The sequence below is a fragment of the Drosophila obscura genome, unplaced genomic scaffold (assembly GCF_018151105.1).
Source record: "Drosophila obscura isolate BZ-5 IFL unplaced genomic scaffold, ASM1815110v1 contig_30, whole genome shotgun sequence".
Classification (NCBI taxonomy): Eukaryota; Metazoa; Arthropoda; class Insecta; order Diptera; family Drosophilidae; genus Drosophila; species Drosophila obscura.
The window spans coordinates 1,180,576-1,207,195 of record NW_024542818.1 but is presented as its reverse complement, the minus strand read 5'-3'; the positions used below and the strand labels follow the sequence as shown (position 1 = coordinate 1,207,195).

The window sequence follows — 26,620 nt, the reverse complement described above, 5'->3', positions numbered from 1 at the left end:
GGATAGTAGGCGTGGCAGCCATTAAATGAATATTTCAACAAATTTGCTTTTACAAGCTTTCGCTCTGCAGGATATTTAAGAGGAGATACACACCCACACACACCCACACACCCACGCACGCTGGCCAAACAGCTGCACGATTTCCGTTGAAAACTTAGCATTGAAAACTTTTGTGTGCGACTTCTGCCAACAACAACAACAACAGCAACAGAAATAGGAAGAGAGTTCAGACTTTCGGAAAAAGGTGCATTTTAAATACCCTTAAATCTTAAGTACCCTTAGAAGACACAAATAAATAAATACTACCACAGCTCAATAAACCATTTTTTTTGTAAAGTTTTAAAGGAATTGCCCAACATTTTATAGCAAAAGGAGTTTACCAATAACAAGAAAGCTCTAGTAGATCAGATCTGTCTACTCTCTACTCACTGAAAGAGAGTCGATGCTGATCGTATTAAGCTGCTAGTTAAGCCAGAGAAGAGAAATGATGTATCTTAAATTCCGATGCAGATAAGTGCTAAGAATAAATCCTAACAAAGATCTTAAACTTCTCAAAGGAACTGTAGATGTGTGAGGTTTTTGTAGGGCACTCGTTCTCGATGGATCCTTTAATATTTCTTTTTCTAGTCAAAGCTAAAGTCCGCACCGGAATACCCTCCCAGGCATACTCTGCACTGACAAGTTGGAAGTTTCCGCCGCATGCATTTCAATTGCGTTGCTGGCGACGTCAACGTCGACATTTACATGCCAAGTCATTGGCCAAAGTATTCCTCCCCCTCCCACCACAAACTGTGAACCCCGCCGAGTGCCAGCTCCCAGGGAGAGCGGTCGAGGCCCCTGCCTGCCGCCTGCCGCCTGCACAGTGTCTTACATCTCTTTGACTCTAATAGATTTTAATCAGCCGCAGGACATACGCCTGGACGACGACGAAGACAACGACGACGACATGCTGTTATGGCCCCAAACCGCTTGGCGACAATCGCAATTTCTCCAAGAGAATCGCCCCCAGGGGCCAGGCCTGCCATGGCAGGCTTTAATTATGCCAGTTGTGGAATTAAAAATATGAAAAAACGAACACGAATATTCAATTTTTGGGCATATTTTACTGGATATTTAAATGGGAGCACGGAACATCCTTTTCATCCCCGACTTGGTTGTAGCTCAGCGGCCAGCGAAACACTCTAAAAAGTGGATGAGGGGAAAGCGCGTTTTTCCACACAATTTACCAGCAACTCCTTCAGGGCAGTCGGGCACCTCACCTCTAATGAGCCACTCCAGACCTAAGCACCTCTCACCTCTCACCTCTTCCCCCTGCCACATCCTTGAAACTTGCTGCATTTTTCAGCACTTTGACACGTTCTCCCACACACACACACGCACGAGGGGGGAATATATTTTCCTTTTTTTTGCGTAATTGGCCAAATGCTGAGTGATGTGGCCAGCGACTTTATGGCCAACAGAGTGAGAGAGAGAGAGAGAGAGTGCCGGAAAAGTGGCCAACAAATTTAATGCCCTTATCGGTATCCGTTGCTGGCCATTAAATGACCCGCATAAACCAGAAGGGGATGCGGAAGAGCATTACACATTTCGTTTGGCCCCATCTGAAATATCAGCCATGGGCATCTGGGCCAATAAAAGTGTCAAATGAAATGCGTGTAATGAGCATCGCATCGGACTCCAGTGCCGTTCTCCTCCTCCTCTCTTCCGCCAATCGAACGCTGTCTGGACTGCTGCCGGATGATGACTCCTGACCGACTGCGAAAGTGTTTTAAAATGCAAAGTGTCATTATTTGTGTTTATCGTTAAATTTCATTAAAAGCAACACCATCAACAGCATTAACATCAGCAGCAGCAGCAGGAGCAGCAGATGACAATATTGTACTCTGGTATCGCAGGACAGGACCCCCTGGTCGGGGGTCACAGCTTCCGCTTATCTGCTCATTGCGATCTTTATTGGCTGCCGTTATGGTCCTGCGGGTGTCCATAATTTCGCATGTAATTTGATTGCCCACACAACCCACAAATGGCCCCATCTGTCCTCCCGCCTCGATATCAACAACTTCATCGGAACTTCAAGGACAGAAACTCAAAGGAGGGGAGTAGTTGACTGTTGTTTGGAGAGTGTGAAAGTGCCGCTTAATTAGTCAAATTATACGAAGATTGTATTTGAGAAAGTATCCGCCAGATAATGTTGGAATATTCTCAATTAATTTCCACAAAATTCCTAGCTAAATGGAGGATCTTCACCATCGTCATCTTTTATCCTCAGGCAGAAACACGTAAGCAGCACCATGCCAATCACCTAGGAGTGGTTAATAGCAGCTATAGCGAATCATTACGTAGTAGAACAATGCTTACCGTGGCGACCAAAGTCAGTTTGTACCAGGTTTGAGTGACCACAAGCTCGACGACTCCCCCTTGGTTCCCAGCCACTATCCAGAGCGACATCTTGCCCAGGCAGTAGGTTATCAGTGCGAAAATAAGCTGAAAGTATCTTCAAATGCATATTGTGCTGAAGCTATCTGCAGGCTGTCCCCAGGCTGAAACTTACCAGCTGCAAGAGCTTGATATTCTGGCGTATCGTCGCATATAGGCCCGCACAGAGAATGGCTATAATCGCGGAGTCCAGGACAAAGCACACGATGAGCAGTAGTCGGCCTTTCGTTGTGGCCTTGCCTAACTTTTCTGTGCCCTCCAAAATGTCCAATACATTGAGGATCTGTGGAATAGGCCATGGGTTCAGCTAAGCACGGATGTGCTGCGGTGCCAACTCACTGCCAGTACAATAATTGCAAACACCACTGAGACCTTGAGCACAAGCACGGTGCAGATACACATCTTCTCGATTTTCGGGAAATATCAAACATTATTTGTCACCCCAGTGCCAGGCACAATTGACAAGAATCTCCATCCCTGGCCAAGGGGAGAATTTTAAGCCAATTTGCAAGCACATCTCCAAAATGAGGGACTCACTGAGGGCTCATATGGAGGTTCTGGAAGGCCAATTTCCATGTCCAAGGAGTTGTTATAAAAATGTGACAACTCTTCCAGCTCCAATGTAGTTATTTACAAGTGTTAAGCCGCAAGATGCTTAAGTGGCCCCTAACCGGGTTCTGTCACATGTGTCGTTCAGACAGGAGAAGCCAGGAGCAGCCAGGACAACAAAGAGCCAGCCAACCAGCCACCAGCAACAACATGGTTGACAATTTACAGTTGAACGCACAAAGCAGAAACGTCTCCTCATGCTCCTGGACCACCCGCTGGGGTCCTGTTTGTGCTCCATCTGCTGATGGCTCCTCAGTCCTCTTTCGTCTGTCGTGTCCTTTGCTATCTTGCTAAAATAATCGCCACAATAATCTGTCAACGACAGCTGTTGATGTCATAAAAACCTTTTGAAGATGTGAAGATGTCGTTGTTGTCCTTGTTGGGGCACACACACACACACACCCCGAACGGCCCGCACCGCATTCACATCCACCCTCAACAGGCTAATGATAATTTGCCACAATTTACACTCAAACCTGCCACAGCAACAGGACTCCCCAACCGCTGGCCCAGCCCCAAATGGCTGTGATAAAATCATTGATGAAGCCAGAAGCTAATTGAATGTTAATCGCTTGGCGGCATTGACATTGCACGTGGCAGGCAGCCATGGGAAGGGAAAACCAGGCTAAAAAGACAGACGGGAAAAAGAAAAGCTGCAGAGTCTCGTGGGTGGTGGTGGGGGGGGGCTAAACTTTCCACAGATGCGCAGATAAGGCTCAAAGGTAAACGGTCAATTTGCATAAAGTAATGATAAATCAACAGCCAGGACGACCTTCGAAGGGCCGCTTGCGCACCTCCCTCCCTCGCCGCCTACACAGCAGCCAAATCCATTTGTTTTGTCCCGCAACAAGACTGCGAATAAAATACAAACAGTCTTTAAATTAAAAATTAAATTTTAATCAGCCTTGGAGCTGCGCGATGCGTATCAGCGGAGGGTTGCGTTGCCCTTTGTCTGCGCTTCTATGACATATCGCGATGGCTGACGAGACGAGACGAGTCGAGGAGTCTGCTTTCTTTTCTACTTCTGCCCGAGTGGTTCGCTCTGGCATTTGTGCATTACTTCGTGGATAAGCGGAGCAATTTGTTGGCGCTGGCGTGGAGGGGAAACTGGAAGGGGAAGTTCATTTTTGGAGTACCCCAACTCCAACTCCAAACTTTAAACAGACTCCACAGATACGAGTATTCGGGTGCGAGTTAACGATTGAGTTTGCGCACAATTTTGTTGTGCCTCTGCCAACAAAAAGTATTGCCTAGAAACAGATGCGTGTACCGTACCACGGAAAACATCCAAAACAGACACAGGCCACAACAAGGCAACAAATCTGCGTACATTGGCTGCTATTGCAGTTGCATGCTTCAACTGTGGCCTGTCCCTGACAGCGGCAACATTAAACGCAGTCACAGTTGCAAACTCGTGCCAGGGGCGGCCCTTTTCTGGTTCTGCAGCGTCCACATCCACGCCGGCACAGAGATACAAATGCAAATGCAAATACAAACGGACAGACGGACCAGAGCCCCATCAGATGCATCAATTGTCTAATTGTTTGCCGAGACAGAGTCGTCCTAATGTCCATCAAATTGCTGGGGCCAGAATAAAGGTGGGGGACTGCGTGTCCTTGTGCCATCTAAATTTCTGTGACGGCGTCTGACTGACCCGAGCGCTCGTTCGCCTCAGAGTGGTGTCTGCCAGTGCGGGGTGGCGGGGTGGCAGGACAGGCCCGTGGGATAGGTAAATTTGATTTATGACTTATTATGCGTCTTATGTCATGCCATAATTTAATTATACCAGGACACAGGTCCTGTGCAGGGCACACAAACCCAAACGACTCTGTCTGCAGTTTTTCACTCATGCTGCAGATAAATACAAACTCTGCCACACATAATGCTGTTATTTAAATCATGACAAATTCGCTTACCTAAATTGCATTGCAACAATTGCATGTTTGCTCGGCTCCACTGCTCGGCTACACTGCCAGAAAAGCCGTCCAGGCGGAGCACATTCTTAGCAGTGCACACTCAATGATTTTTCCCTCAGTGTGGGCCCTGTGTCCCTGCCTTTCTGTGTGGCAGCTCTGGCAGCCAAAAACTCAAGCCGAAATGTAAATGTAATTAAAGTGCAGTTAGGTCACACAGATACAGGCAAAGATATAGATACATACGCAGGCATTTGTATCTGTATAGAGATGCGAGTGTGCTTGGCATGCGAAATGAAATTGAAATAAATTATTGACTAATTGTCAACTCAGACAAGGACAATGTGCCACAGCTTATTCCTCCTCTTCGTCTTCTTCTTCAGCGTATAGTGGGGCAGCGTGTGGTGGGGCAGCATGGGGCGGGCGTGTTTGCAATCAAATCGCAAATCAAATTCAAAACCAAACCCAACAACAAAAACAACAGCGGCAGCTAATTTGTCAGGGAAAAACTTAAAAGCCTGTGGGGACCCATCCACTCTACTCTTTTTGGCCACGTTTTCGTTTAATTTAATTTGATTGTTCTTGTCTGGCCGCATGGCCCCAGGGATGGATCAGTTCCATTGCATGTCTCATTAGTGTCACCTTAAAGGGGTCATCAGATTGAAGTCACCTCCCACTCGGTTGATGGAATTGATCCATTAGTGGCTTAAAGAGGCGCCATAGAGCCTCCACTTCAATCGAGACTTTGAGTAAACTTTAATTAAGGTTTAAGGGGAGCACTCTGACTATGTCTGGTAATTCAAGGTCAGATAAACACTACAGCAGTGGCCTGCCATATATATTGCTTCCATTTTAGCATACTAACTTGCCAATTCTTTTATAGATTACACCCTTAAGGATTTAATTATCCGATTGGTTAGGGTATACACCACACTTGAGTACAATTCGTTCCCACTCTCACTCCCATCGACGTCGACTGACTTATGCAATCCGAAGGGGTCGCCTAGTTCCCGCTAAAATATCACTGTCAAAACAAGCCTTAGATCTGTCGGACCAAGATCTGCTCTTTCTCTCCACGCAGCGACCTGTCAATAGATCCCATTGAATCCATTAACTCCACTTTCGAGTGCCTATGGATACATTGTGGGCTTGCTCTAGGCAAATGTCAAGATTAAACAGGTTTTGTGACTGTAACTGTGGCAGCATATAAACGATTAATGTGCGGTGGCGTTGCCGTTGCCGTTGCGTACGTGCCTATTATGAGAGCATAAATATCCGTTAATTAACCAGCGATAATAATAACAAGTGCAAAAGTAAACGCGTGACAGTGCGCGTGTTAGTGTGGGGCTGCCAATGGAATCAATTTCGGTTTACATACTCCAATATGGATTACTTTGGCGAGAGATAGCCCTACCAGTGGGTACTATAATGATGTTCATAACGAAGAGAAAGAAGCATTGTCGAATGATTCTATTAGGTACACATTTTCTCACATTAAAAACTAGCTGCCGTAGGATTAATCTATAATCAAGGGTATCTATTGATTCGGCTATGCTTTCTCCCATTTTACAGATCGCTTTGGCTTTTGGCCCTGTGGCCAGCGAGGGCGGCGGCGGTGTGCGAATTATTGTATTAAATCCAATTAAAGCGCCATAATGTTAAGCGCCAACATACACGACACGGGCCACGCCTCCGCGACTTATCGCAAAGCCGCTTAAAGCAGCCGCCCCCACGCCCCAACGCCCCTACGCACTCCACCGAAGGCCGATGACGTAGCGGAAAGCTATTGCCAAAGTCTGATATAATGTCTGGTGGGGTCGAGCCCATTGTTCGATCCGATCCGAACCGATTCCGCTTAGCCGGCGCTGATTGAGGCCTGAGGTTAGGCTGCGGTGCCCCGGAAGGTGACTGCTCTGCGCATGTTTGACTTGCAACAATCGATCTTTGTTTTATTAAGAGGCAACAACATTAACAAGAAGCTTTAACAATCTCAGCCTCCGCCACAGAGGTGGCCTAGAAACCTAGAAACCCCAGTGGGTGCCAAATCCATCGAAGCTCATGTGCGAGACGCTGGTGGCTGGCGAGTACTGGACGGTCTGGGCGCTGCCATAGCTGGACACTCCCAAGGCGGGTGCATTGTGGGTGTAGGTGGTGGCAGAGGGTCCGTGGTTCACATTGGTGGTGGCCAGGGGAGCGCCATAGGACACTGTCTTGGCCAGAACGGGAGCAGGAGCAGCATAGACAGCCTTGGTCACGACGGGAGCTGGAGCGTAGACAGGAGCAGGTGCGGAGTAGACGGTCTTGGCCACAACTGGAGCTGGAGCAGAGTACACAGTCTTGGCATAGACTGGAGCTGGAGCGGCGTAGACTGGAGCTGGAGCAGAGTAGACGGTCTTGGCCACAACTGGAGCCGGGGCGGAGTACACGGTCTTGGCCACAACTGGAGCGTGGGCAGCGTACACTGGAGCCGAGGCATAGACTGGAGCAGGAGCAGCATACACTGTCTTCTGTACAACCGGAGCGTGGACGAGGGTCTTGGCAACCACAGGCGTGGCCTGGGTGTACAGCGGAGCGGCGTAGGTGGTCTTGGCCAGAGCCGGGGTGTACACATTGTTCTGGATGCGGGTGTCGCTCTTGCGGACGCTGGAGTAGGGTGTATCGACGGCCTTCGAGTAGCTGGACACGGTGCCGGCGAAGGAGCGGACCACATTCTGCTGAGTGGAGGCTACCGCATCCACGGACGGGTTGGCAACGGCCAGGAGACCGGCTTGGGCGTAGGCCACCAGGGCGCACAGGGTGATGAGGTAGCGGAAGGCCATGTTGAGGGATATATGTATAGGGATAGTGACTTGCAGATCGATAGGTGAGAGACAAGACGAGACAGGCTGGCTGGCTGGCTGGGCTGCGACTGATGCTGATTTGGCCAAAATGTTGCGGCTTATATACGCGTCAGACGCGTGCCAATCCGCTGGTCCGCTGCTGCGCTTTTTGGCCATTGTTAATTGGAAATTGGTAATTGAGCTGCCCCCAAAGCGATGCCTGTTCACCTGTCCCCGCTGAGAGTGATTGGCGCAATCGCTCGAAAGCCAATTTGCTCACATAAATTAAACGCGGTAATTAGGCTTAGAGGGCGGGCGGGCGATGCCGTGATGTGTGTTCAGGGTTCCCCCAGTGTAAAATTAATAACAATTTGCCAAAAGGGCGCAAACGGAAGAAGCCAGGCCAAGAAATAATCACAAAATTTGTAGCTCCTACTGGATAGCAATGGTAGCTTGTGTACGTAGCTGCCCCACAGAGTGGCACATCCCAAGTTGGCAACACAATTCAATTTGGTGGAGCAGCGTCAACTTTGGTAATTTCAATAAATATTCATCATGCGCTCCGTGAGCAGCGGAGCTGGGAAATTCATTTTCCAAACTTGCGAAAAAACAAAAAGAACTCCACGGTAGTGGAGTGGTGGCTCCGGTAGCTCACAGGACAGCGAATGAGTCCTTAGCACCGAAATGCGGTATGCTCTATGCTCAAGAATTACCTAATGAGTTAGGAAAGATTGTTATGTTTTTTTTAGTATTAGTTTTGCAAGATTCTGCGCCATAGGGAATTAGGTTTGGTGTAGAATAATTAGTTATACCATATAATAAATATAAATTAATTTGTATATCGATCTTGGCTTTCCCTTTGCTCAGAATATCACATCTCCACTGCTCCTTCCAGTTTCAGATGTTCCTTCTTGAAGGGCACGCGCACTCCCATGGAATAAAAACAAACAAAAATCATAAACAAGTCGCTGCCGCCCCCCCCCCAATTGTGGCAACTGATACAAAAGTTGACACAAGCCGGGAACATCCCCACTCGATGGAAAAGGTGTGGAGTAGGGGGTGCGGGAGCTGGCATATTTGCTGCTTGAGTTGAACTCAATTTAATGGAAAAATACGCCGAGCAAATAAAAGTTTTTCGCTGTCGTTTCTTTTGGCTGTTCTGGAAAATTTATGAGCTGATGATAGTATTCAAAATAATTCACTTTCCCCGCTGAAGTGTGTGGCAGGAGTTTCGTGGCAGCTGTCCCCGGCCGCCCCCCAGTTCACTCTGTGATGGGGGGCAAGGCACAGAGAGGCAGAGGGTGAGAGAGACAGAGACAGAGAGGGAGGTGCACGGTTTCCGCGCAGTCATTCGTCGACCCATTGAACCAGTTTTGGGTCTCAGTACGAGCACATGTCGAAGCGGCTTAGGCCTAAGTCAATCCGTCACACACACACACACACACACGGAGACCCTCAGTGCCACAATCGACTCGATGGCCGTGAAATTTGGCAATAGGTTCGAGGTTTTTGTCGGTTTTGTGCACTTGTGGCTATAAAAACTGCCAAATCTTGGCAGTTAGGCATCAGTAGCAAGTTCAGCTCTATTCCAACATCAGTTCCAGTTTCCATTCTCGAAAACTCCAACCAACTCCTCCAGCCATGGCATTCAAGTACGTCCTGTTGTCCTTCTGCGCTCTGATGGGTGCAACCAGCGCCGGTTTCTTGGCTCCAGCCACCACCTATGCCGTTCCAGCAGTTCCAGTGGTGACCAAGCTGGCCCAGCCCCACTATGATGCCGTGGGCACGACACAGCAGAATGTGGTCCGCTCCTTCGGCGGCACCGTCTCCACCTACTCCAAGAACGTGGTCACCCCCTACTCGAGCGTCAGCAAGGTGGACTCCCGCATCACCAACAATGTCTACACGCCCAAGACCCTCTACTCAGCTCCCGCTCCCGCTCCCGTGATCACCAAGTCCATCTATGCCGCCGCTCCAGCTCCAGTGTACGCTGCCCACGCTCCAGTTGTGGCCAAGACCGTCTACTCTGCTCCTGCTCCAGCTCCAGTCTATGCCAAGACCGTGTACTCCGCCCCGGCTCCAGTTCTGGCCAAGACCGTCTACTCCGCACCTGCTCCTGTGTACGCTCCCGCTCCCGTCGTGACCAAGGCTGTCTATGCTGCTCCCGCTCCGGTGTACTCTGCTCCTGCTCCCGTCTACGCTGCCGCAGCGCCCACAGCCTTTGTCAAGTACTCGCCCGCCGCTGTGGTCTCCCACGCCAGCTTCGATGGCTTCGGCTCCCACTGGGGATACTAAGCGGAACGCGGCAGAGTCCTGCCGCCCGTTGACACTTTGTTGATTTGTTCGTACGAAATAAAAAGCTGCCAGTAGCCAGTCGCATAAAACAAGAACTCGCTTTTTAGCTAATTACGGGAAAGGGAACGGGCAACGGGCCACACGGATGAGGAACGGGGCAATGAGGACGGACGCACAAGGGCGCGCGCACATGTCGCGCTAATTAAAATGTTTTAGCGAATCAATGAGATGGCCACCAAGGTAGAGGGGGGGTGCCCAAAGCGTGAGTCTTAATTTCAGGCGAAACCTTTTTTCCCTGTTTCCCTGCAGAATGGAAATAAACCCTTCTAAATTCAGCGTACCCACAGTCGCCAGACTCCGTTCGAATTGCCATAAGTAACCACAGCTTAAAACTCGATGCACCTTCAATTCTGAACTGTTTTCACACTTTCCATTTCAGTTGGTTTCCCCCTTCCTTGTCCTGCCATTTGTCTAGCGTTTAATGGGGCGTATGTGTGCCAAGTAATTCCCTACCACATTGCAATCCTCTGAATACGAAAGCGTCTCTGTCTCTGCATCTCACACACCTCCCCCATCCCGTTGGACTACTTTTTTTTCCGCCCAAATATTTAGTGCAAAACTTTCTGTTTGTCTTTGTGGGTTGGGTGTCGCAAAAAATTGTTGGCCAAAGTTTAATGAGCCACATGACCCTTTGGTCTTCAGTTCGGTTCAGGCCCTGCCATTGCCTTTGCCGCCATAAACTTTGGTTGGGTCTCACTGCTCTCTCAGCAGCTTGACCAGAGTGTTGTTAGGGTTATGGTTATGGCGCTGGCGCTGGCGTTGGCTAAAAAGTTTCCGCCAGAACACCCATACGGAGTACACAAAAAAAAAAAAAAAAACGGCATTAACGATGTGGGCTGGGCCGGAGCAAACTATTTAGCCATAAAGTTGGTCGTTCCGCTGGACAATTTTGTATGCATATTTTATGGATTTTCAAATGCTGCTAAATTGTTTTCCACGACGACCAGAATTTAATGTTGACAACAATAAAATTTATGTACCGACATAAAAGAGAAATAAACTCGAGATGGCATGGCATGGGATGGATGGGATTGGATTGGAATGGGAATGGGAATGGGTGGATTGTCCTTGAATATTTTGCCGCTTAGCTGCATTTGCATATTGTTGCGATTGTCGAGCTCTGTCCCTGTCTCTCTTCGTGTCCGTGGCCAAATCCCTGGCTATCCTGGCTATCCTGGCATTTGCAATACTTTTTCAATCGCCTCGACATGCTTTGTTGATTTCTTTATTGGCTCATCCATATGCATACCGGACACGGGAAACGGGACACTGGACCCTGGACATTGAATCCCTTTCGGCAGGAGACTCAAAAGGAGACTCGAGTGTTTATCGTTATTGATTGCAGCTGGTGAAATATGAGGAAATCCAAGGCAGAGTAGAGTCCAATCCAATCCAATTTGTCCCGCATGCCAGTCCCGCATGCCGGACTGAATCCCTCAAAACCGAATGCAAATGCAATTTGCTATTACGGCGGGAGGTGGATACGCGCAGCGTTCAGTGCTCTCAGGGATCGGGCTGGCACCAGGTTGCGCTTCAGGTACATCTTGTGGAAGAGTATGACCACAATCAGGACGTACTGCAAAGCAAGGCATACAATAATGGTATGTGGCATGTATGACTATGATTTCTCTCACCTGACAGGCGATGGTTAGCAGCTCGGTGAGGGCCAAGTCCGAGGGTCTGCTCCTCTTGGTCGCACAGCCAGACTTGTACAGGTCCTGGGATCTCATGCTGCGGTCCTTGAAGCAGCTGCTGGGCACCTCGTCCTTGGCCAATTTGTAGTCAATGGGTCCCGTCATGCCGCAGCACTCGTACTGCATGGAAAACTCAAATAACAGAAGGAAGCAGCGACCCACGTGCTCACCTTGTGCTCGTAGAAATCCAGACTCTTGTGCCGTGTCCAGATCTTTTCGATGTCGTGAACAAGGGGATAGTCATGGGACAGCAGGACGATCATCATCATCTGCAGCCACGTGGCCAGAAACAGCAGCATTACGAACTGCAAATAATGGATTATACACTGAAGATATTCCTTATCGTTGGGGCACTCACAGTGCGCAGGCCCTGGACGCTCTGCTTGAGCACCACGACGGGGATGACGCATAGCAGAAACACGACCAGCCCCACCACTACCATCAGTATGATCTGGTACTGCAGGAATATGCACCGCCCACAGCCACTGATCCCAGAGATCGTCTTCACATAGATAAACATGTCCGATATGTTCAGGGCCTGTGCGTTGGGGTTACTCAGATAACATACGGATAACTAACTGCGGAGTACGAGTGGAATAACTCACCAGACAGGCTGCTGTGAGGCTGTAGACGAACCATTGACAAATTGTCAGCGTGCATTTCCTGTGGATTTTCGTGACGGGTGGCGCGATTTCCTCTCGCGACGGCTCTGGAGCTGCCAGATCAGGCGTTTTTTTTGTAAGTCCGAAACTTGGAATTTTCTCTCTTATTTTTATTGTTGCTTCCATTTTAATTTAAATCAGCTGTGAACTGACATAACTGCCACTACGATGCTGATGTTTCACTGTGACCCTGGGCTGCTGCTGACAATTATTCGAGCAGGTATCCATCTCCAGCTCCGCAAAGCAAAGCAAAGCAGTTAAAGCGATCCCTGGAATTTGCATAGATTTAACTTGGCAGCTCGTTTCATCGTGCCGGCATTCATCTTCAGCCACGTTGACCGAGGATGGGGTTGGGATTGGGATTGGGGTCGGGGTCGGGGTCGAACTAGAACTACACAAAACCAGAGACATGCATAGGGAAATACATGTCGAGCTGCGGCTATGGAATTTTTTAATCAAACAGTTGCCATTAATTACTGCAAAATTCTGTAGCCACATAACAGACATTTTTTCGACAGGACAGCCCCGCTGGAATGAATGAAAAGAAAAGCTGAATCGGGCAATGCAAAGAAGCAAATAAAACGTTGCCAAGCTGCCAAGGCGTGTGCCATCTGTACTCATGTGTGCCTACCGACTAACGGATACCCTCAGTTCACGCCAAGTGGATAACACTCTAATGGGAATAGAATATACCTTTTGTCGTGTACGAATGCTGGGTACAAAGCGAATGCCAAGAGGCAACCACAGCCAGTCCGGGTTCCAGAGGAGCAGCACCAGCAGCCGAGGCAAAGACTGTGGCAGAGGGCAGCAACTAAAAATCAAATTAGGTGCAAACGAGCAACCGTCAGTGGCAGGCGGGCGGCCTTTGAGTGGGAGTGGAGAATGGTGGCTACAGGAAACAGAGTAACGAAGAGTGGGTACAGCGTAGTGGGCGTGTCGCGGTTGCGTTTTGTAATGAATAATTTATAATGCGCCCCTCTCGATGTTTTATTTTTTTGTGTGTGTTTTCAGCAGCTTTTAGTTGAGATTAAAATTTTGTGGTTTTTCACTCGAGCCGAATTAAAGTTGTTTTCAGCGAATTGTAAGTTCTGCCGCGACTTGGAAGGAAGTATCCTAAGGATACACAAGAAGGAAGGGCTGGCTGACTGACTGATAAATGTGCGTGTGCGGGTGTCAAGTGCACGCTCGTGAATTCAATTTGATACACAAACTGATTTATCGACTCGCTGTGGCTGTGGCACCATCCCCCCTTGTCTCTCTTTCGTTCACTACTATGCCTTGCCTCAACTTCCTGCCACACGCCATTCATAAGTCAGTCCGTCAGTGGGAGCGCAGTCAGAAGTCAGCTGGAGCCGGAAGTGGAGACGATAAAAAATTACATACACTTGTAACTGTTGTCCTCCAGCACCAGCCACCAGAAGCAGCCCCCGCCACAGCCATTCCTCGCCAGCAGCTATGCTCTCGACTGGTTTTTCTACTTGTTCTGCTCGTAGTTCTTGTAACAAGGTTAATTTGTTGCGATCGCAGTCCTCTGTCATTTATCTTGCCTGTCAGCGGCGGCAACTCCTCCTGCGGATAGATGGAGCCGCCAGCATCGTTCTAATTTGAATTTAACAAGCTCGCAGGCAGGCAGGCAGGCAGGCAGTCAGTCCATCAGGCCGTCAGTATATCAGGGAAGCATTGAAAATTAAAAATTTATTGCCAGTCGGGGTGTCAATCATCGCTAGCATCATTCTCAGCCAGAATGTAATAAAGTAACGTTGACAGAAACGCAGTCCCTGAGGAACGAATATCCACTTACACTGCATCCGAAATACTCTACTTAAAGAAAAAGCTTTTCTTGGTATCTAAAAATAGATACAAATTCAAGAATGACAAACCTCTTCACAAAGTCGATGCATCCCAATCAAATGCATACAAAATCTCGATAAAAATCCTGCCACAGACACCCACACACACACTCCCACTCTCACACTCACACTCACTCACTCACTCACTCACTCACTACATCATCATCAATTTGTGTGTTGTGTGTGTCTGGAGCACCCTCTAAAAATTCATCCACCCAGTTCTCTATCTCCCTAAACTTCCCAGCAGCTAGCTACCAGCCAGCCAGCACTCGGCACACTATCCTTTCCATTGAACGTTTCAATTTCACTTGTTGGCTTCGATTGTCGCCTGCAGCCGATGGTTCGGGGCAACAATTGAAAGCGACACTTTTATGGTTTTCAGATTTGTGTCCCCTTGTATCGCACACCAATTCAGTTCCACTCTGTTCCACTTTTTTTTCGCCGTGTTATCACTTTTTACTGGACTGTCTCCAGCCCGTGCTTTATTACATTTGAGCTTTGTGCTCTGGTCTTGTTCCTTTATTGAGAAATTCTTTGGCGTTCTTTACTTCCAAAGCATTGCATAATAGTTTCAATAATTTAATTTTTATTCGGGCCAAGTACTCGGGTTGGGTCGGGTCTGGGCTCCTATTTCGGGGCAAATAAAATTTTGTTACATATTTTGCGGCGTCAAATGGCAGCCACAAAAATGAATGAAATCGTAAAATTCCCTCCCAGCAGTAGCCGCAGTCCGAGAGCTAATAACGTACACTCCGAAAACCGGATGTGCCACAGACCAATGCCGCACAAAAGCTGACCCCACACTTAACCCACTGATGACCCCTGCCCATGTGCTTGCTTGTGTGTGTGTGAGGGATTTAAGTGCCGAAACCATTTTTGGGAGAAAGCGTGCAAGCGGAAACAGAACGTCTAACATAACCTCAATTTGTATGCGTTTCGTTCGTTCGTTCGTTCTTTCATTTGTTTGTTTGTCTTTGTCTTTGTCTCTCTCCCTGTCTATTGCTCTCTCTATTTGCTGGAGATTGCAATTGCATTGCTTCCACATCCACATCCTCACCCATGCCGAACCCCCTCCAGTGAGTTTTTCTCGCGCTGTGTAAATATTTGATTTTTGCATTAAAGTCAATTTGCTTTCATGATTCCGTAATTCATTGTTTACTCACGCCAACTTCTATTACGCCTTCAGCCGCACCCCTCACGTGGCACCACCCGCACACCCCACACCCCATACCCCTCACCGATCAACCAACCCGCTTTGATTGTTTATTTTCATATCGCCCCCAGCCACCACACCACTACATCCTACACTGAAATAAATAGGATATACGGGAAACAATTTGATGTAAAAGAGAAAGCTCTACCCATGATATTCTTTAACCTTTTTTTAACAATTACTTTTGGAATTACTGTATTGGCATATAAATTTATTTATTTATTTGTATTTACTAAATTTTCGGTGAGTGTATTCCGTTTGGAATCCCGCATTTCCGCTGCATATCCACAGACACGACACCAGGCCGGGGGCTTCGCGATATCCGCATCATCTTTGTTTGTTGCTCGCAGCAAGGTTTTCCTTTCCCTACTATCAACCCAGTGGCACTGCCTTTTGTCTGCCCCCTCCCCGCCAAATCCCTTGCCACAATCAACAATCCACAGGATAGTCCCTGCTTCAGTCCCGCCAGTCTCCAGCTTCAGCTTCAGCTTCGTTCTGTTTTAATATGCGCACTCAACGTTAGAAATTAAATCTGGCTCTCAAATGTTATTTGCGCTTTTCGTTTATTTATTTATTTATTATTTGCTTACGCGGCTGGCACTTCCAGGCACCAGCTCCGATCCTGGCTCCTGGTAGCTGCTCCTGTCCCAGTTTTCATTAGGTAATGCAAAAAATAAGCTCGAGAACTTGTGCGAGTGAATTTCATTTATAATTTCGTGTGTATGAATGAAAAGGTTTATGGCATGCTACCATGGAAAAGCAATTAAAAAACAGAATATGAATGAAAAACTTTGGATTTTAAGTTCCATTGTAGCTGGAAAAATGAGTGAAAGAGGTCCAGGCTGAGAGGAGTGCAACTATTAGAATATGCCTTAACTTCACCATTTTGCAAATAAAAGAAATTAACTATCAGTTAAGGCAAACTATAACCCATATAAGCGCCCATATGTAGAGAGTTTATTAGTTCAACTTAGCAGCCACTTAGCCCCCGCCAGACATGGCCGTCATCAGACATCAAAGCTTTTTATGTGGGGATCGATCACAAAATGAAAGTCAGGCATTACCTCGTGCATTACGCAAGATGCTGTGCTTGGAAATGGCAGAATCAAATCAATACGACCCACCATCAATATCCCTCAGCTATGCCGCATCCATCCCACATCGAGCAGCCATCCACTGGCAGCATTATTATAAGAGGCGCGTCGCGTGCAATTTTAACGAGCTTACGCATTTTATCGCCAGCAGCAGCAGCAGCAGCAGCAGTAGCAGCACCCGCAGGAGAACACTGTCACTGTCGTTGCCTCATCATCAACAGGCGATGTGACTGCAGTAAAAAAGAATCTAATTTAGTGCGAGGTTTGCATACAAATTGCGCTCCAACCACGACCACAGCAGTAAAGGAATCCCTGCGTGACAATGAGGCGAATGTTGGCGAATGTGGATATGAGGTTTGAGGGTGTTAATCCGCCATTGATGTCACGATATACATTGATTCGCCATTTGGCTTATGCATTTTTCATTAATTGTCTTGTTGCTGCCAAGAAAAGATTGTGTGTGTGTGTGTGTGTGTGCAGCGGGAGGGTAGGTCTGTGCCAAACAATTTAATCAGAAATTCTAATTCGAATCCAAAGTTGGGCACAAGTTTTTAATGACTTTTCCAACTCCAAGTCTATGCAGGCTCAAACTTTCAGTGCGGAGTAACTGCAATTACTGCAATCGATGCCAGGGCTCGGGCTCGGTGGATGTTGTGGATGCTCCATTCTGGCAGGTGGCTTTCAAGTTAGACACAACAGCAAACAAAAACCAGGTAGAACGCAAACCGCTAATCGCGTTACACAAAACTTTACCTCAAAAGCACAAGCTCTCGTCTCGTCTCGCGGCAGGCAGGCAGGCAGGCAATCGAGTGCGAAATTCCTCATACGCCCCGTGTGACGTGGCGATAGCGAAAGCATTCAAGTCATTTCCGCTTAGGCAATCAGTTTGACGTCATCCCAGGTGAGCCGAGACATGACACATGAGGGGCCGCGTGCTGTTGTCGCTCTACCCCTGCATTTGAATGCCGCAAAAGGCTGCTCAGCGTAACCGACACACAAGCAAATAAACAACGCTGCCATCTGGCCACAGTGCATCAAATGTTGCTTAGAACATGGTGAAAATATTAGAAATATTCTTGGGGGATAGAATAGCGAGTCTTTGCAGCACGGTTTTTGCCCCAACCGGAAACAGGAAACCGGAAATTTAAAGCCTTGCCAAGCAAATCAAACGATTGGCCGCGACTCTCCGCTTACCTTACACTTTGTTATTTGTTGTTGCTATGCAGTTGATTGTTGCCTTAATGCTGCATTTGTTGCTGACGCTTTTTTGCTTCTGCCAGACACTGCGGACAGTTTGAGTTGCATTGTGCAAAAGTTTAATTACAATTTGTACGACGAGAAATTTTCCGTTTAAGCGGACAAAAACTTTTTATTGATATTGTTGTGCAGCGGCGGGTGGCGGGAGGGCTAAAGTGGCATACGCCGCCTCAATGTCAAGTGTCATGTTATCCCCCAGACTTATTCATGTCTGCCAACAGGACACAAAGCGGTGGAAAGTTCAAGCGGAACGGAGGAGAAAGGAGAAATTACTTGCAAATTGATTACTGGCATTGCCAGAGCCCTGACTTTGAGTTGCTTTTACCAGTACCCGTACTGCTTAATAGCCGATGTCACATTATCAGCGTCTGAGCGGACTGAATGCGGACACACACACACACACATAATAATAAACAGATGGACAGATAGACAGACACAGCCACTCACTCAAACAGGGGGAACACTTCGCTGAGAGAGTTGAGAGAAGAGATTGAATGAGAGGAGTGCCATCCTTTGGGCAGGATACGAATCTCTCGGGAAAGCTGGCAATAAAAAACAGAGATCGAAAGCACAAGACTATAATTTTAATATTGGTATTATCTAAAGTCTGCAGCTTCTTGCTCAAGGACCAAAAAATACTTCAATTGTTATGGTTTATGGCTTATGGTTATATCACTGTTCCTGCTCATTTTGAAGCGTATTCTGAGCAACCTGTAAGTGTATTCCGCTACTACTAGGACAAACTACGAGCCATATGCCCGATAAATTGAAGCACCCCTCGTGTGTTGGCTGTAATCAATAAAGCTCTCGAGACAGCCTTGGCAGCCATCAGTCGGAAATTGTCATAAATTCATTTTTAAATGTGAATCAAATTGGCAGGCACGAGTGCGCCATCGAAGTGGAAAGTTCCAGAGGCAGATGGAGCATCCGCAATTGTTGCACTTTTGCACACATGTGCAGGCAAATTTTATGAGGTATGCTAATGTGTCAACTTTATGTGCAATATTTCGACACATTTCGACACTTGTTGCCATAATGTACTGTGCCCCGGCCCAGGACCCCGAGTCGACCCATCAGAACATAAATATTTCAGCAGCTTCGTCGCACTGTCACGTACCACACTCGCGCACAACTGTTGCACAACTGCTGGCGGTGGCACGGGCACTGTTCAGCGTTTCAGTCTGCCAATTGAATTAAAGTAAATGACAACGAATGCATCTACCTACATGCTGCCTCCACGTTGCAATTTTAAAGCCTCCTTTCGAGGGACTTGGGTTTGGGTATGGCTGCTGCTGGGAGTGCCCATGTGTGTCTGAGTGGGAGTGGAGTGCATAATTGCAGCTATTGTTTAAATATTTGCCAACATAATTAACTTAATTCAATTGGATTTCCATTAGAGCCGCCGCACGCACATCTTGAACCCTCGCAGGCGGAGCTGGAGATGGGTGAAGGATGAATGGCTGCCACACAGTGTTTGCTCAGCTAAGGTATACCCCACCATCTAAGGATATCGAATCAAAGGATTGGCCCTGCATAACATATGAGCCTGCGGAGGAGCCAAATTCTACTTTGGCTTCGACTTCGACTTCGACTACGATGACGTTGTCTATTGACTTTGGAAATCGAATTGAATGCGGCAGCAAATCACACAATAAAATAATTGATTCCATTTCAAATGCACACACACACACACCCCAAAGGGAAAGCTGAAGACTCTTGGCAGGATGCGGGTCGTATCGTGTATCTGGTAATGCCAATGCTGGCTAGGACAGGACTCCTTTGCTGCTGTCTGGTGCTGAGTACAACTTTATTTTCATTGTTTGCAGATTTAACATTTAGCGCACACACGGAGGAGCAGCAGAAGGAGTTGGAAGAAGATATCCAGTGGCAGCAGCTCCGGGGCCAAGTGCCAATTGATTATTTATACGGAGGCTTTCCCATTAGGCCTCCTTGCTGACCGCTTGGAGCAGTTCTTTGCGGGTCTTGCGACGCATTCGCAAATTCGAGATGAGACGTACGGTACAGAAATAGACCAGCTCCACGATACTAAGCATAGAGACGCCCATGAAGAGGCCCAAGAGACCGCCGCAGTTGGCCAGAAAGTCGGTGGTGCCGTACAGCTCGGAGCGGCGCGACGTTAGGAACTGAGCCTCCTTGAAGAAGATCGAGACACGCGACATCTTCATCCTGAACAGCGGAGAGAGACGGTGAACGGTGAGACGGGATAGCTTCTGCTTCCGATATTGAGTGGCTTACCCTTCCAGCTTGGTCTGAGCCTCCTTGCCCTCGGGCGTGTCCCTATTGATCACCGTCTGGTAGTCAAAGTCCGCCTGGGATATCTCCGCCTCGTAGGCTATTGAGGTGCATGAGGGCAAACAGTTGCACTCGGTCTCACCGCGTGTATTCTCCCCCGACGACACCAGCCCCTGGGTGAACTCCCTGAGCAGCAGCTCGTCCTCCGCCTGGTTATAGCACTTGAGATTGGCCGCACCACAAACGGGCATATTCACATTGCCTGGAATAGGAAGCCATGAGAATTCCTGTTCAATTTTTCGATGGCGGGGACGGAAAACCTACGCGGCATTGAGAACTTGACGCATCCGCACTTGGTCAGGGTGAAGTTGGCCAGACACTCCAGTTCGCAGTTGCTCTGCGAGTAGATATTGAAGAAGCGCAGATCCTTCTCCTTTTGGAAGTAGCATTGCCGTCGGTTCGGCTCGTAGTGCTTCAGTCCGTCCGAGGTGGTGATGATCTTGGGCCGGATGGAGATGAGCACCTCCTGGTCGAAGGGTATGCGGAAATACTGCTTCGACACTTGAGCCACATCGCCGGGTGTGTGTAAGAGAATCTGAAAGCGAAAGGTAAGTTCTCTTTTCAGCGAGTAGTCCACAGGAATATTCCACCTTGAAACCCTGAACAGGACCACGGCACAAATCATCAAAGTCCATCTCCACGCCACCCATAAACAGGTAGAGACCGGCCCTGGAACCGGGCCCCAGCACTCGATTGGGATACGGCGATGTATCAGCGCTGGCGCTGTAGCCATCCTCCACATTCCAGTCCATGGACAGACGATTCTCCTCGCGGAATATAAAATCGGGAATAATGCTGGAAGATTCCTCAGCTTGAGTGGAACTCGCAGAAACGGCAGCTACCCACAACTTACCCCTCGGGGCGATAGATCTCGGCGGGACTGAGCGAGTTGAAGCTATAGCAGACACCATCTTCGGTGACGAACTTGTGGAAAATGTCGCTGCACTTGACGGGCGTATTGCGCCACTTACAGTTGAGGTAGGTGTCGTCGAACAGAGGCGACACCTCGTTCAGCGAGTCAATGATCTCCATGCCCTTTTTGGTCTTCTTGCCCAGGGAAATGTCGTGCAGATGGGCCTCGCACACCTGAGTCACAGCGCCATACAAATCTTTTCTATGAAGAGAGAGAGGTAGGGACATACTCGCACCTCCGGGAACTCATGGAAGCGACTTACTGCTTATCGTTGAGGTCCACTATTCCACTGATATTGTTGGAAAAGTCGCGAATTTGGTGGTAGCTGTCGGTGAAATTGAATATGGAACGACGCGTCTTTGTCTCGGGACAAACGGTGACGGCCGGAAAGGGTATCTGCCAGACGGGCGTGGACTTCTCGGCGAAGCTCACGATCACTGGATTGTTGTTCCACTTATCCCAGATGTTGAGGGTCAGCTTGCAGCAGGTGAAGATGGACAGCAGCAGCACGCTGACCCAGAACAGACGCTCCAGCCAGGGGCGCTTCTTCTCGCCCAGATACCGAATGCCGTGGATGGTCGTGTAGTCGCAGTATTCATGCATAATGGCCTTGGCCGCCTGAAAGCCGCTGCCGTACTTGATCTGCTTCTTGGTGTCCACCTCATCCTCGCTGTCATCCGAGACGGTCTCCCGAAAAGCGGGCGCCGCCCTGGCCATCAGAGCGGCTCGCTTCCACTGGTTCGCGCCGGACAGCTGGACCCGCGTCAGGTCGTGGCTGGGTGTGTGTGGCTGGGTGCTGTTGGTAGACATGGTCGAAACTGGATACGGTCCGACGTGCTGCACTTGCGTTGACTAAGTCAGGAGAGCGCACGCAAAGGCGTCGTCTTTTATAGCTGACCGGAGAGGTGCGGCTGCCCAGGAAGAGTCCGTTGGGGCGCTGGATCTGCCCCCGAAGGATTCCTGCACGCATCACGCATAGTATACGAGGAAATTCGTCAGGGGTTGGTGCAGAATATACATATATGAGAGCGGGGGCCTGGGCGCCTCAGTTTTCGGTGGCGTTTCAATTACTTCATTCTCGCTAAGCTGTTGTAATTTGCAAGCTCGCACCTGGACAAAGTTGGACTGCAGAGCAGTCCCCGGGGCCAGCAGCAGCAGCAGCCAGTCGGAGGGAGTAATTGTCAGCGCTGACCCAATGCCGGCTAAATGTTACCTTCGAGCCCGCTCTGGGTGAGGCATTCTAATTAGCAGTCGCGTACTTTAAGCTCACCAAGCCCCGGCCCTGGGCTTGGGCTTGGGCTCGCTTCAACCCCATCTGCATCCGGTGTCGAGGTGCACCTGAAGTACGGCAAAATTGAAAAGGCTGCTGCTGTTGCTCCTCGGGCCGCGATTGCTGTGCCCACGGCCCAGGCTTATGCATTTTACATCCTTGCGTAGGAATCGACTGCTTGGCCACTCCACTGCAGGCGCTTAGCGCGAACTCGAAACGAAATGGCAAACGGCCGCAGACGCAGACAATGTCGAGCCAAATCCTCAGGTTAAACGCCACACAGCCGGAACACTAGCACAAATGAATGAAACACGTGGCCAGCCGAATGCTCAATACACTTTCTAAAAACAACACAAACAAAAATACATTATAACAATAAAAAAAATATATACAAAAAATAATGAACACACAGTGTAAAAATAAAAAATAAATTAAAATAAAAAAAAATATATTAAAAATACAAAATTAAAACAAAATATTAAAAATATAAATATAAAAAATTAAAACAAAATATTAAAAATAAAAAATTATTCAAAAACCATTTAAACAAAATAACAATAAAAGAAAAAAAAGTAATTTAAAACATAATTACACCATGGAAATTAGCCGCTACCTCATAGCCCAGCGACTAGAACCAGTTGAGAATTACAAGGGCAGGAAAATAGTCAAAAATGACGCCGATTTATTGTCTTGTCTTTTTTATGGTAAAAATACCAGTATTTTAAAGATTACCTCAGCCAAAAATTCGGGCAGATAGGAACAGATCGGCGAAGGACCTTTTTTCACAGAATCGTAAGGATCAAGGATCAATTTCCACAAAAAAAATTAGGTCGTTTTTTGCCTAATTCCATGATGATTTTTGTAAAAACCTTGCAAAAGTGTGTGTCCTTTTGGGTGACAATCGATTTGCAGGACTCACCCGATCACGAAAATACATACCACGCCCAGATCGTCAGATATATCATTACAGTTCGTAAAATATCTCATTAAACAAACGCCACTTTATTTATTACAATAAGCAGCACCTGTCCAAGCCTGATCTGAAAGTAATTATGCCCTTAGTTTTGGGTCCAACAAAGCGCCGCAACAGCCAGTGGCAAGGACATGCACAACAAAAAGGTGCGCACATCCACAAGAGGCGCCACACACACAACACGATGCGACCGTTTTCGTTGCGCAATTTAATATAGTTAACTGCAACCTGGCTGGGCATTGTGTCTAGATTTTTGGGGGCTGGCACTTGCAACTCCACGACAGCCAGGAACTCACCTTTTGTTGGGACTTTTCATTATCGTGGCGCTGGGCTTTCAACAATGTTGGCATTGTCCTTGCCCTCCCTGTTGCCTGTTTTTCGGCTCTGGCTCTAAATATTTACACACTCCACTGGCTGGCAGGTTCTGTGTCGGTGTCTGGCGATCTTCATATATTTTAATGAGCTCGAAAATAGAATTTCAAATGCGTTGCACCCAAGGACAGAGTCACAGGGTGCCCAAAAAAACTTTCCCTTTCATAGTTCCGCATTAAAATATTTCACTAAAACATTTGTATGTGTATGTATTATCTGTATATGTATGTATATATTTGGTATTTCCATTTGTTTAATACATTTCATTTGCTTGTTTATATGCTTAAGCTGGAGGACATTGAATTGAATGTTGTTACTTTTACTAGTTACAAATTTTGTTGCCTGGTAGTAGTAGCAGTAGTACATAATACATAGGTTTATCCTATTTACATAGCCGCTACTTTTGATATACGAGTATGTGTATGTATGTGTGTGGGTATTACAGAATATAGTTATTAAGTTTACGCGTATTTGATTATGGTACTATATAATAGCGCTCTCTGCCGCACAAGTTTCTTTGAGTTTGTTTTTGAAACACCTTTTGTAGCTACAACTACTTTTGATATACAATTTGCGTGGCTTCAATTTTGTTCTCTCGCTACGGTAATTCCGCTTGATAAATAAAATATATAGAAAATATATAAATTACAATTAAAGCCTGGGCATTAACAAAGATCTTATGATTCTTTAATTTGTATCCTTGTAATTGCTGTTTAACTATATACAAAGCTCGTTGCCGTTTCCCCGTTTCCAGTTTAATCTGCCCCATTGTCCATGCACCCTTCTTCGCCTTTACCCTGCTGACAGTCGCTGACAGTTTAAGCCTTCCATAATTTTACCTATACGTTCACTTTTGCAGTTCTGAAACCCCAAACAAATACCCTCGTTTGAAACGCTAAACCCAAAGGACATGCGAACAACAACACAAACATAAAAATAAAAATGACCAAACGATTACAATTATTGTACATATACATATGCGTAAGTACACCTCATTGTAATTGTTGTAGCTACCGCTAGTTATATGCAACGGGTTTATCTGTATCTCTATAGCTAATTTAAAATGATATGTTTGCTGTATGTAATTTGCGTCCTCTTCCCGCCCGGTTAGTCTGTTACAAAAATACTGAAGAATTGCACTTGTATCGGATATCGGATATGGGATATCGGATAAAGATAAACCCCACACAACACCCCCTATCCAAAGGCAGTTCTCTGAACCTATTGCGGTGCCAGGGCCATGCTCAGGCTATTTGACATCAGGCTCAGGGCAGTGGCCGCCGATGGTGCCGCAGTGGGGCCAGACGTCTCCTGAAAGAATGTGCCAAAGAATAATCAAAGATAAATCAGTTAGATACAGGAATCTCTCTCAACTGTATTTTAAGCAGAAGTATGTCTAATCAAATGGCTCTTCCATACTCACAATGCTCAGAGTTCGCACAATGCAGGCGCGTGTGGCCGTCGGTTCATCCGGCTCGAGTCCTGGGGAGCTGCCCCGCGAGGATACCGAGCCGTTCAGAAGCTTCCCGTTCATGTTCACGTCGTCCGAGTGATGCGTCTGCTGCGAGCTGCTGGACAGCCGTCCATCCAGCGACAGGTCGTCACGCTGCTGGTCCTGCAAGAGAAGCGTTTGAGCATCAGCAGATCTGTCGAGTGAGTGTAGCGCTGCACGCACCTCCTTGGGACTGGGGCTGGGACTGAACTTGATGTCCACCAAGCAGTTTGTCTCCGTGTCGCTGGCAGCTCCATTCTCGACCGATCCGGGCAGAACAATGGCCGCCTCGCCTGTGGGCGACATGTGGCCATTGCTGATGGTGCTGTGGTTATTGTTGCTAATTTTGTGATTGTTATTGGGCTCCTTGTTAAGTGTTGATGAGGCAGGCATCTGCTTTGTGGCAGCCTCATCAGCGACCAGCGTTGCATGTCCATTCTCCACAGTTGCATTGGCATTGTTCACTGTGTGGTTGTTCACGTTCACTGTGATGGCGGCGCCGCTGTTGGTGGCATTGCCAGTGCCGTTGGCATTGACATTGGCTGCTGCCTCATCGCCCAGCTCGTAAATGTTAACCATGTGTGCGGCCTGTGCGTGGACCATCAAATCCCAGGGATTGGCGAAGGCATCCTTGCAAACGGCGCAAAGCAATTTGGCGCTCGATGGTGGTGTCTCTGCGTTTTGTGTGTCGAGTGGAGTGGAGTGGAGTGGAGTGTGGGAAAACATGCGAGAATTAATTAGTTATTTAAGTTGGAATTTGCAGAGGGCCGACGTCGAGGCCCTGTCCGCATAAATAACTCAATTTTAAATGCATTTGCAAGCAGCCGCAAGCCTCAGGACCCTGGCTCCTGCCCCACTACTTAGCCACAGCCAGACATACTGGATATGGATATGGCTATACGGATCTGCAGCCAGATGTTGCTGACTTGCAAACAGGCCAGCCACTCGCTCACTCACTCACAATGAGCCTTAGACAAACACTTTGGTCCTGAGACTGGGACCGGGCCTCGCCCTGGGCCAGCATTGGGGGCAAAAAGTGTTTAACAATCATAAATTAATTGCCAACAGACAAGCTGCCACACCCAGTCTCAGACGCAGTCCCCCTCCCTGCCCCACTTACTTGCACTGGCCGCAAAGGCAACATCCTGGCACTTGCATGTGAACCTCAGCTTGCAATAACTTTTCTTGTGGTCCAATAACTCAGACAGCTCGCCGAAGCATTCCCGGCAATTGCCGCAGATTAATGTGTCCGGATTGCCTGCAAATATGCGAAAGAACTTGTTTTAGATGCTTCCCAGACTGAGCCAACTTAATCACTTAATACTCTATTAGTTTTAATTATGTTCTGCATAATTCAAGGATCATTTTTCCTATATTTTCTATTA

General features: G+C 47.7%; 6 protein-coding genes across 9 annotated transcripts in view; 1 reads left to right on the top strand and 5 right to left on the bottom strand.

Annotated features, from left to right (window-relative positions):
* Positions 1–1,887: 1,887 nt before the first annotated feature.
* On the bottom strand, positions 1,888–2,893 carry LOC111078918. Of its 3 annotated transcripts, none has more exons than XM_022373861.2 (4): positions 2,776–2,893; positions 2,552–2,719; positions 2,359–2,448; positions 1,891–2,302 (listed from the first exon to the last, which is right to left on the bottom strand). In XM_022373861.2, the coding sequence occupies exons 1-4, from the start codon at positions 2,836–2,838 to the stop codon at positions 2,225–2,227; spliced, it is 399 nt and encodes a 132-aa protein (XP_022229553.2). In that variant the 5' UTR covers positions 2,839–2,893; the 3' UTR covers positions 1,891–2,224. The 3 variants fall into 3 exon arrangements, with proteins under 3 accessions (XP_022229554.1, XP_022229553.2, XP_022229552.2); XM_022373860.2 differs by having other exon boundaries at positions 1,899–2,302; positions 2,359–2,484; XM_022373862.2 differs by lacking the exon at positions 2,776–2,893 and having other exon boundaries at positions 1,888–2,302; positions 2,359–2,494; positions 2,552–2,624.
* Positions 2,894–6,979: 4,086 nt separating this feature from the next.
* LOC111078915 (larval/pupal cuticle protein H1C) lies at positions 6,980–7,777 on the bottom strand. Its single transcript, XM_022373857.2, has one exon. The coding sequence runs from the start codon at positions 7,775–7,777 to the stop codon at positions 6,980–6,982; it is 798 nt and encodes a 265-aa protein (XP_022229549.2).
* A 1,584-nt stretch (positions 7,778–9,361) lies between these two features.
* LOC111078919 (cuticle protein 76) lies at positions 9,362–10,148 on the top strand. Its single transcript, XM_022373863.2, has one exon. It carries the CDS (start codon positions 9,419–9,421, stop codon positions 10,070–10,072), a length of 654 nt encoding a protein of 217 aa, XP_022229555.2. The 5' UTR covers positions 9,362–9,418; the 3' UTR covers positions 10,073–10,148.
* A 911-nt stretch (positions 10,149–11,059) lies between these two features.
* On the bottom strand, positions 11,060–12,647 carry LOC111078913 (protein late bloomer). The gene is made up of 5 exons (XM_022373854.2): positions 12,432–12,647; positions 12,185–12,364; positions 11,997–12,131; positions 11,767–11,946; positions 11,060–11,708 (listed from the first exon to the last, which is right to left on the bottom strand). Exons 1-5 carry the CDS (start codon positions 12,612–12,614, stop codon positions 11,598–11,600), a joined length of 789 nt encoding a protein of 262 aa, XP_022229546.2. The 5' UTR covers positions 12,615–12,647; the 3' UTR covers positions 11,060–11,597.
* Positions 12,648–19,697: 7,050 nt separating this feature from the next.
* On the bottom strand, positions 19,698–22,086 carry LOC111078910 (pickpocket protein 28). The gene is made up of 6 exons (XM_022373850.2): positions 21,391–22,086; positions 21,069–21,329; positions 20,806–21,010; positions 20,480–20,750; positions 20,159–20,417; positions 19,698–20,089 (listed from the first exon to the last, which is right to left on the bottom strand). The coding sequence occupies exons 1-6, from the start codon at positions 21,936–21,938 to the stop codon at positions 19,843–19,845; spliced, it is 1,791 nt and encodes a 596-aa protein (XP_022229542.1). The 5' UTR covers positions 21,939–22,086; the 3' UTR covers positions 19,698–19,842.
* A 1,879-nt stretch (positions 22,087–23,965) lies between these two features.
* LOC111078903 (putative mediator of RNA polymerase II transcription subunit 26) overlaps positions 23,966–26,620 on the bottom strand; it is a 30,231-nt gene continuing 27,576 nt past the window's right edge. The window contains exons 6-9 of one of the 2 annotated variants that reach the window (XM_022373840.2): positions 26,356–26,493; positions 25,419–25,909; positions 25,167–25,358; positions 23,966–25,054 (exon numbers count right to left, since the gene is read on the bottom strand). In XM_022373840.2, coding sequence (XP_022229532.2) covers positions 24,965–25,054; positions 25,167–25,358; positions 25,419–25,909; positions 26,356–26,493 — 911 coding nt within the window. In that variant the 3' untranslated portion in view covers positions 23,966–24,964. Of the gene's footprint in view, positions 25,055–25,166; positions 25,910–26,355; positions 26,494–26,620 lie in introns of both variants that reach the window. The other variant, XM_022373838.2, reaches the window with a different exon arrangement.

Excerpts from the sequence above, each read along its gene's own strand:
- LOC111078918 (XM_022373860.2), bottom strand. The coding sequence starts at position 2,838 with ATGTGTATCTGCACCGTGCTTGTGCTCAAGGTCTCAGTGGTGTTTGCA. Across the intron at positions 2,720-2,775 it reads TTGCAATTATTGTACTGGCA|ATCCTCAATGTATTGGACAT; the intron begins GTGAGTTGGCAC and ends CCTATTCCACAG. Across the intron at positions 2,485-2,551 it reads ATATCAAGCTCTTGCAGCTG|CTTATTTTCGCACTGATAAC; the intron begins GTAAGTTTCAGC and ends AGATACTTTCAG.
- LOC111078915 (XM_022373857.2), bottom strand. The coding sequence starts at position 7,777 with ATGGCCTTCCGCTACCTCATCACCCTGTGCGCCCTGGTGGCCTACGCC.
- LOC111078919 (XM_022373863.2), top strand. The coding sequence starts at position 9,419 with ATGGCATTCAAGTACGTCCTGTTGTCCTTCTGCGCTCTGATGGGTGCA.
- LOC111078913 (XM_022373854.2), bottom strand. The coding sequence starts at position 12,614 with ATGGAAGCAACAATAAAAATAAGAGAGAAAATTCCAAGTTTCGGACTT. Across the intron at positions 12,132-12,184 it reads GCGTCCAGGGCCTGCGCACT|TTCGTAATGCTGCTGTTTCT; the intron begins GTGAGTGCCCCA and ends CATTATTTGCAG. Across the intron at positions 11,947-11,996 it reads TGGATTTCTACGAGCACAAG|TACGAGTGCTGCGGCATGAC; the intron begins GTGAGCACGTGG and ends TTTTCCATGCAG.
- LOC111078910 (XM_022373850.2), bottom strand. The coding sequence starts at position 21,938 with ATGTCTACCAACAGCACCCAGCCACACACACCCAGCCACGACCTGACG. Across the intron at positions 20,751-20,805 it reads GTCCTGTTCAGGGTTTCAAG|ATTCTCTTACACACACCCGG; the intron begins GTGGAATATTCC and ends TTTCGCTTTCAG. Across the intron at positions 20,418-20,479 it reads CGTCAAGTTCTCAATGCCGC|GCAATGTGAATATGCCCGTT; the intron begins GTAGGTTTTCCG and ends TTCCTATTCCAG.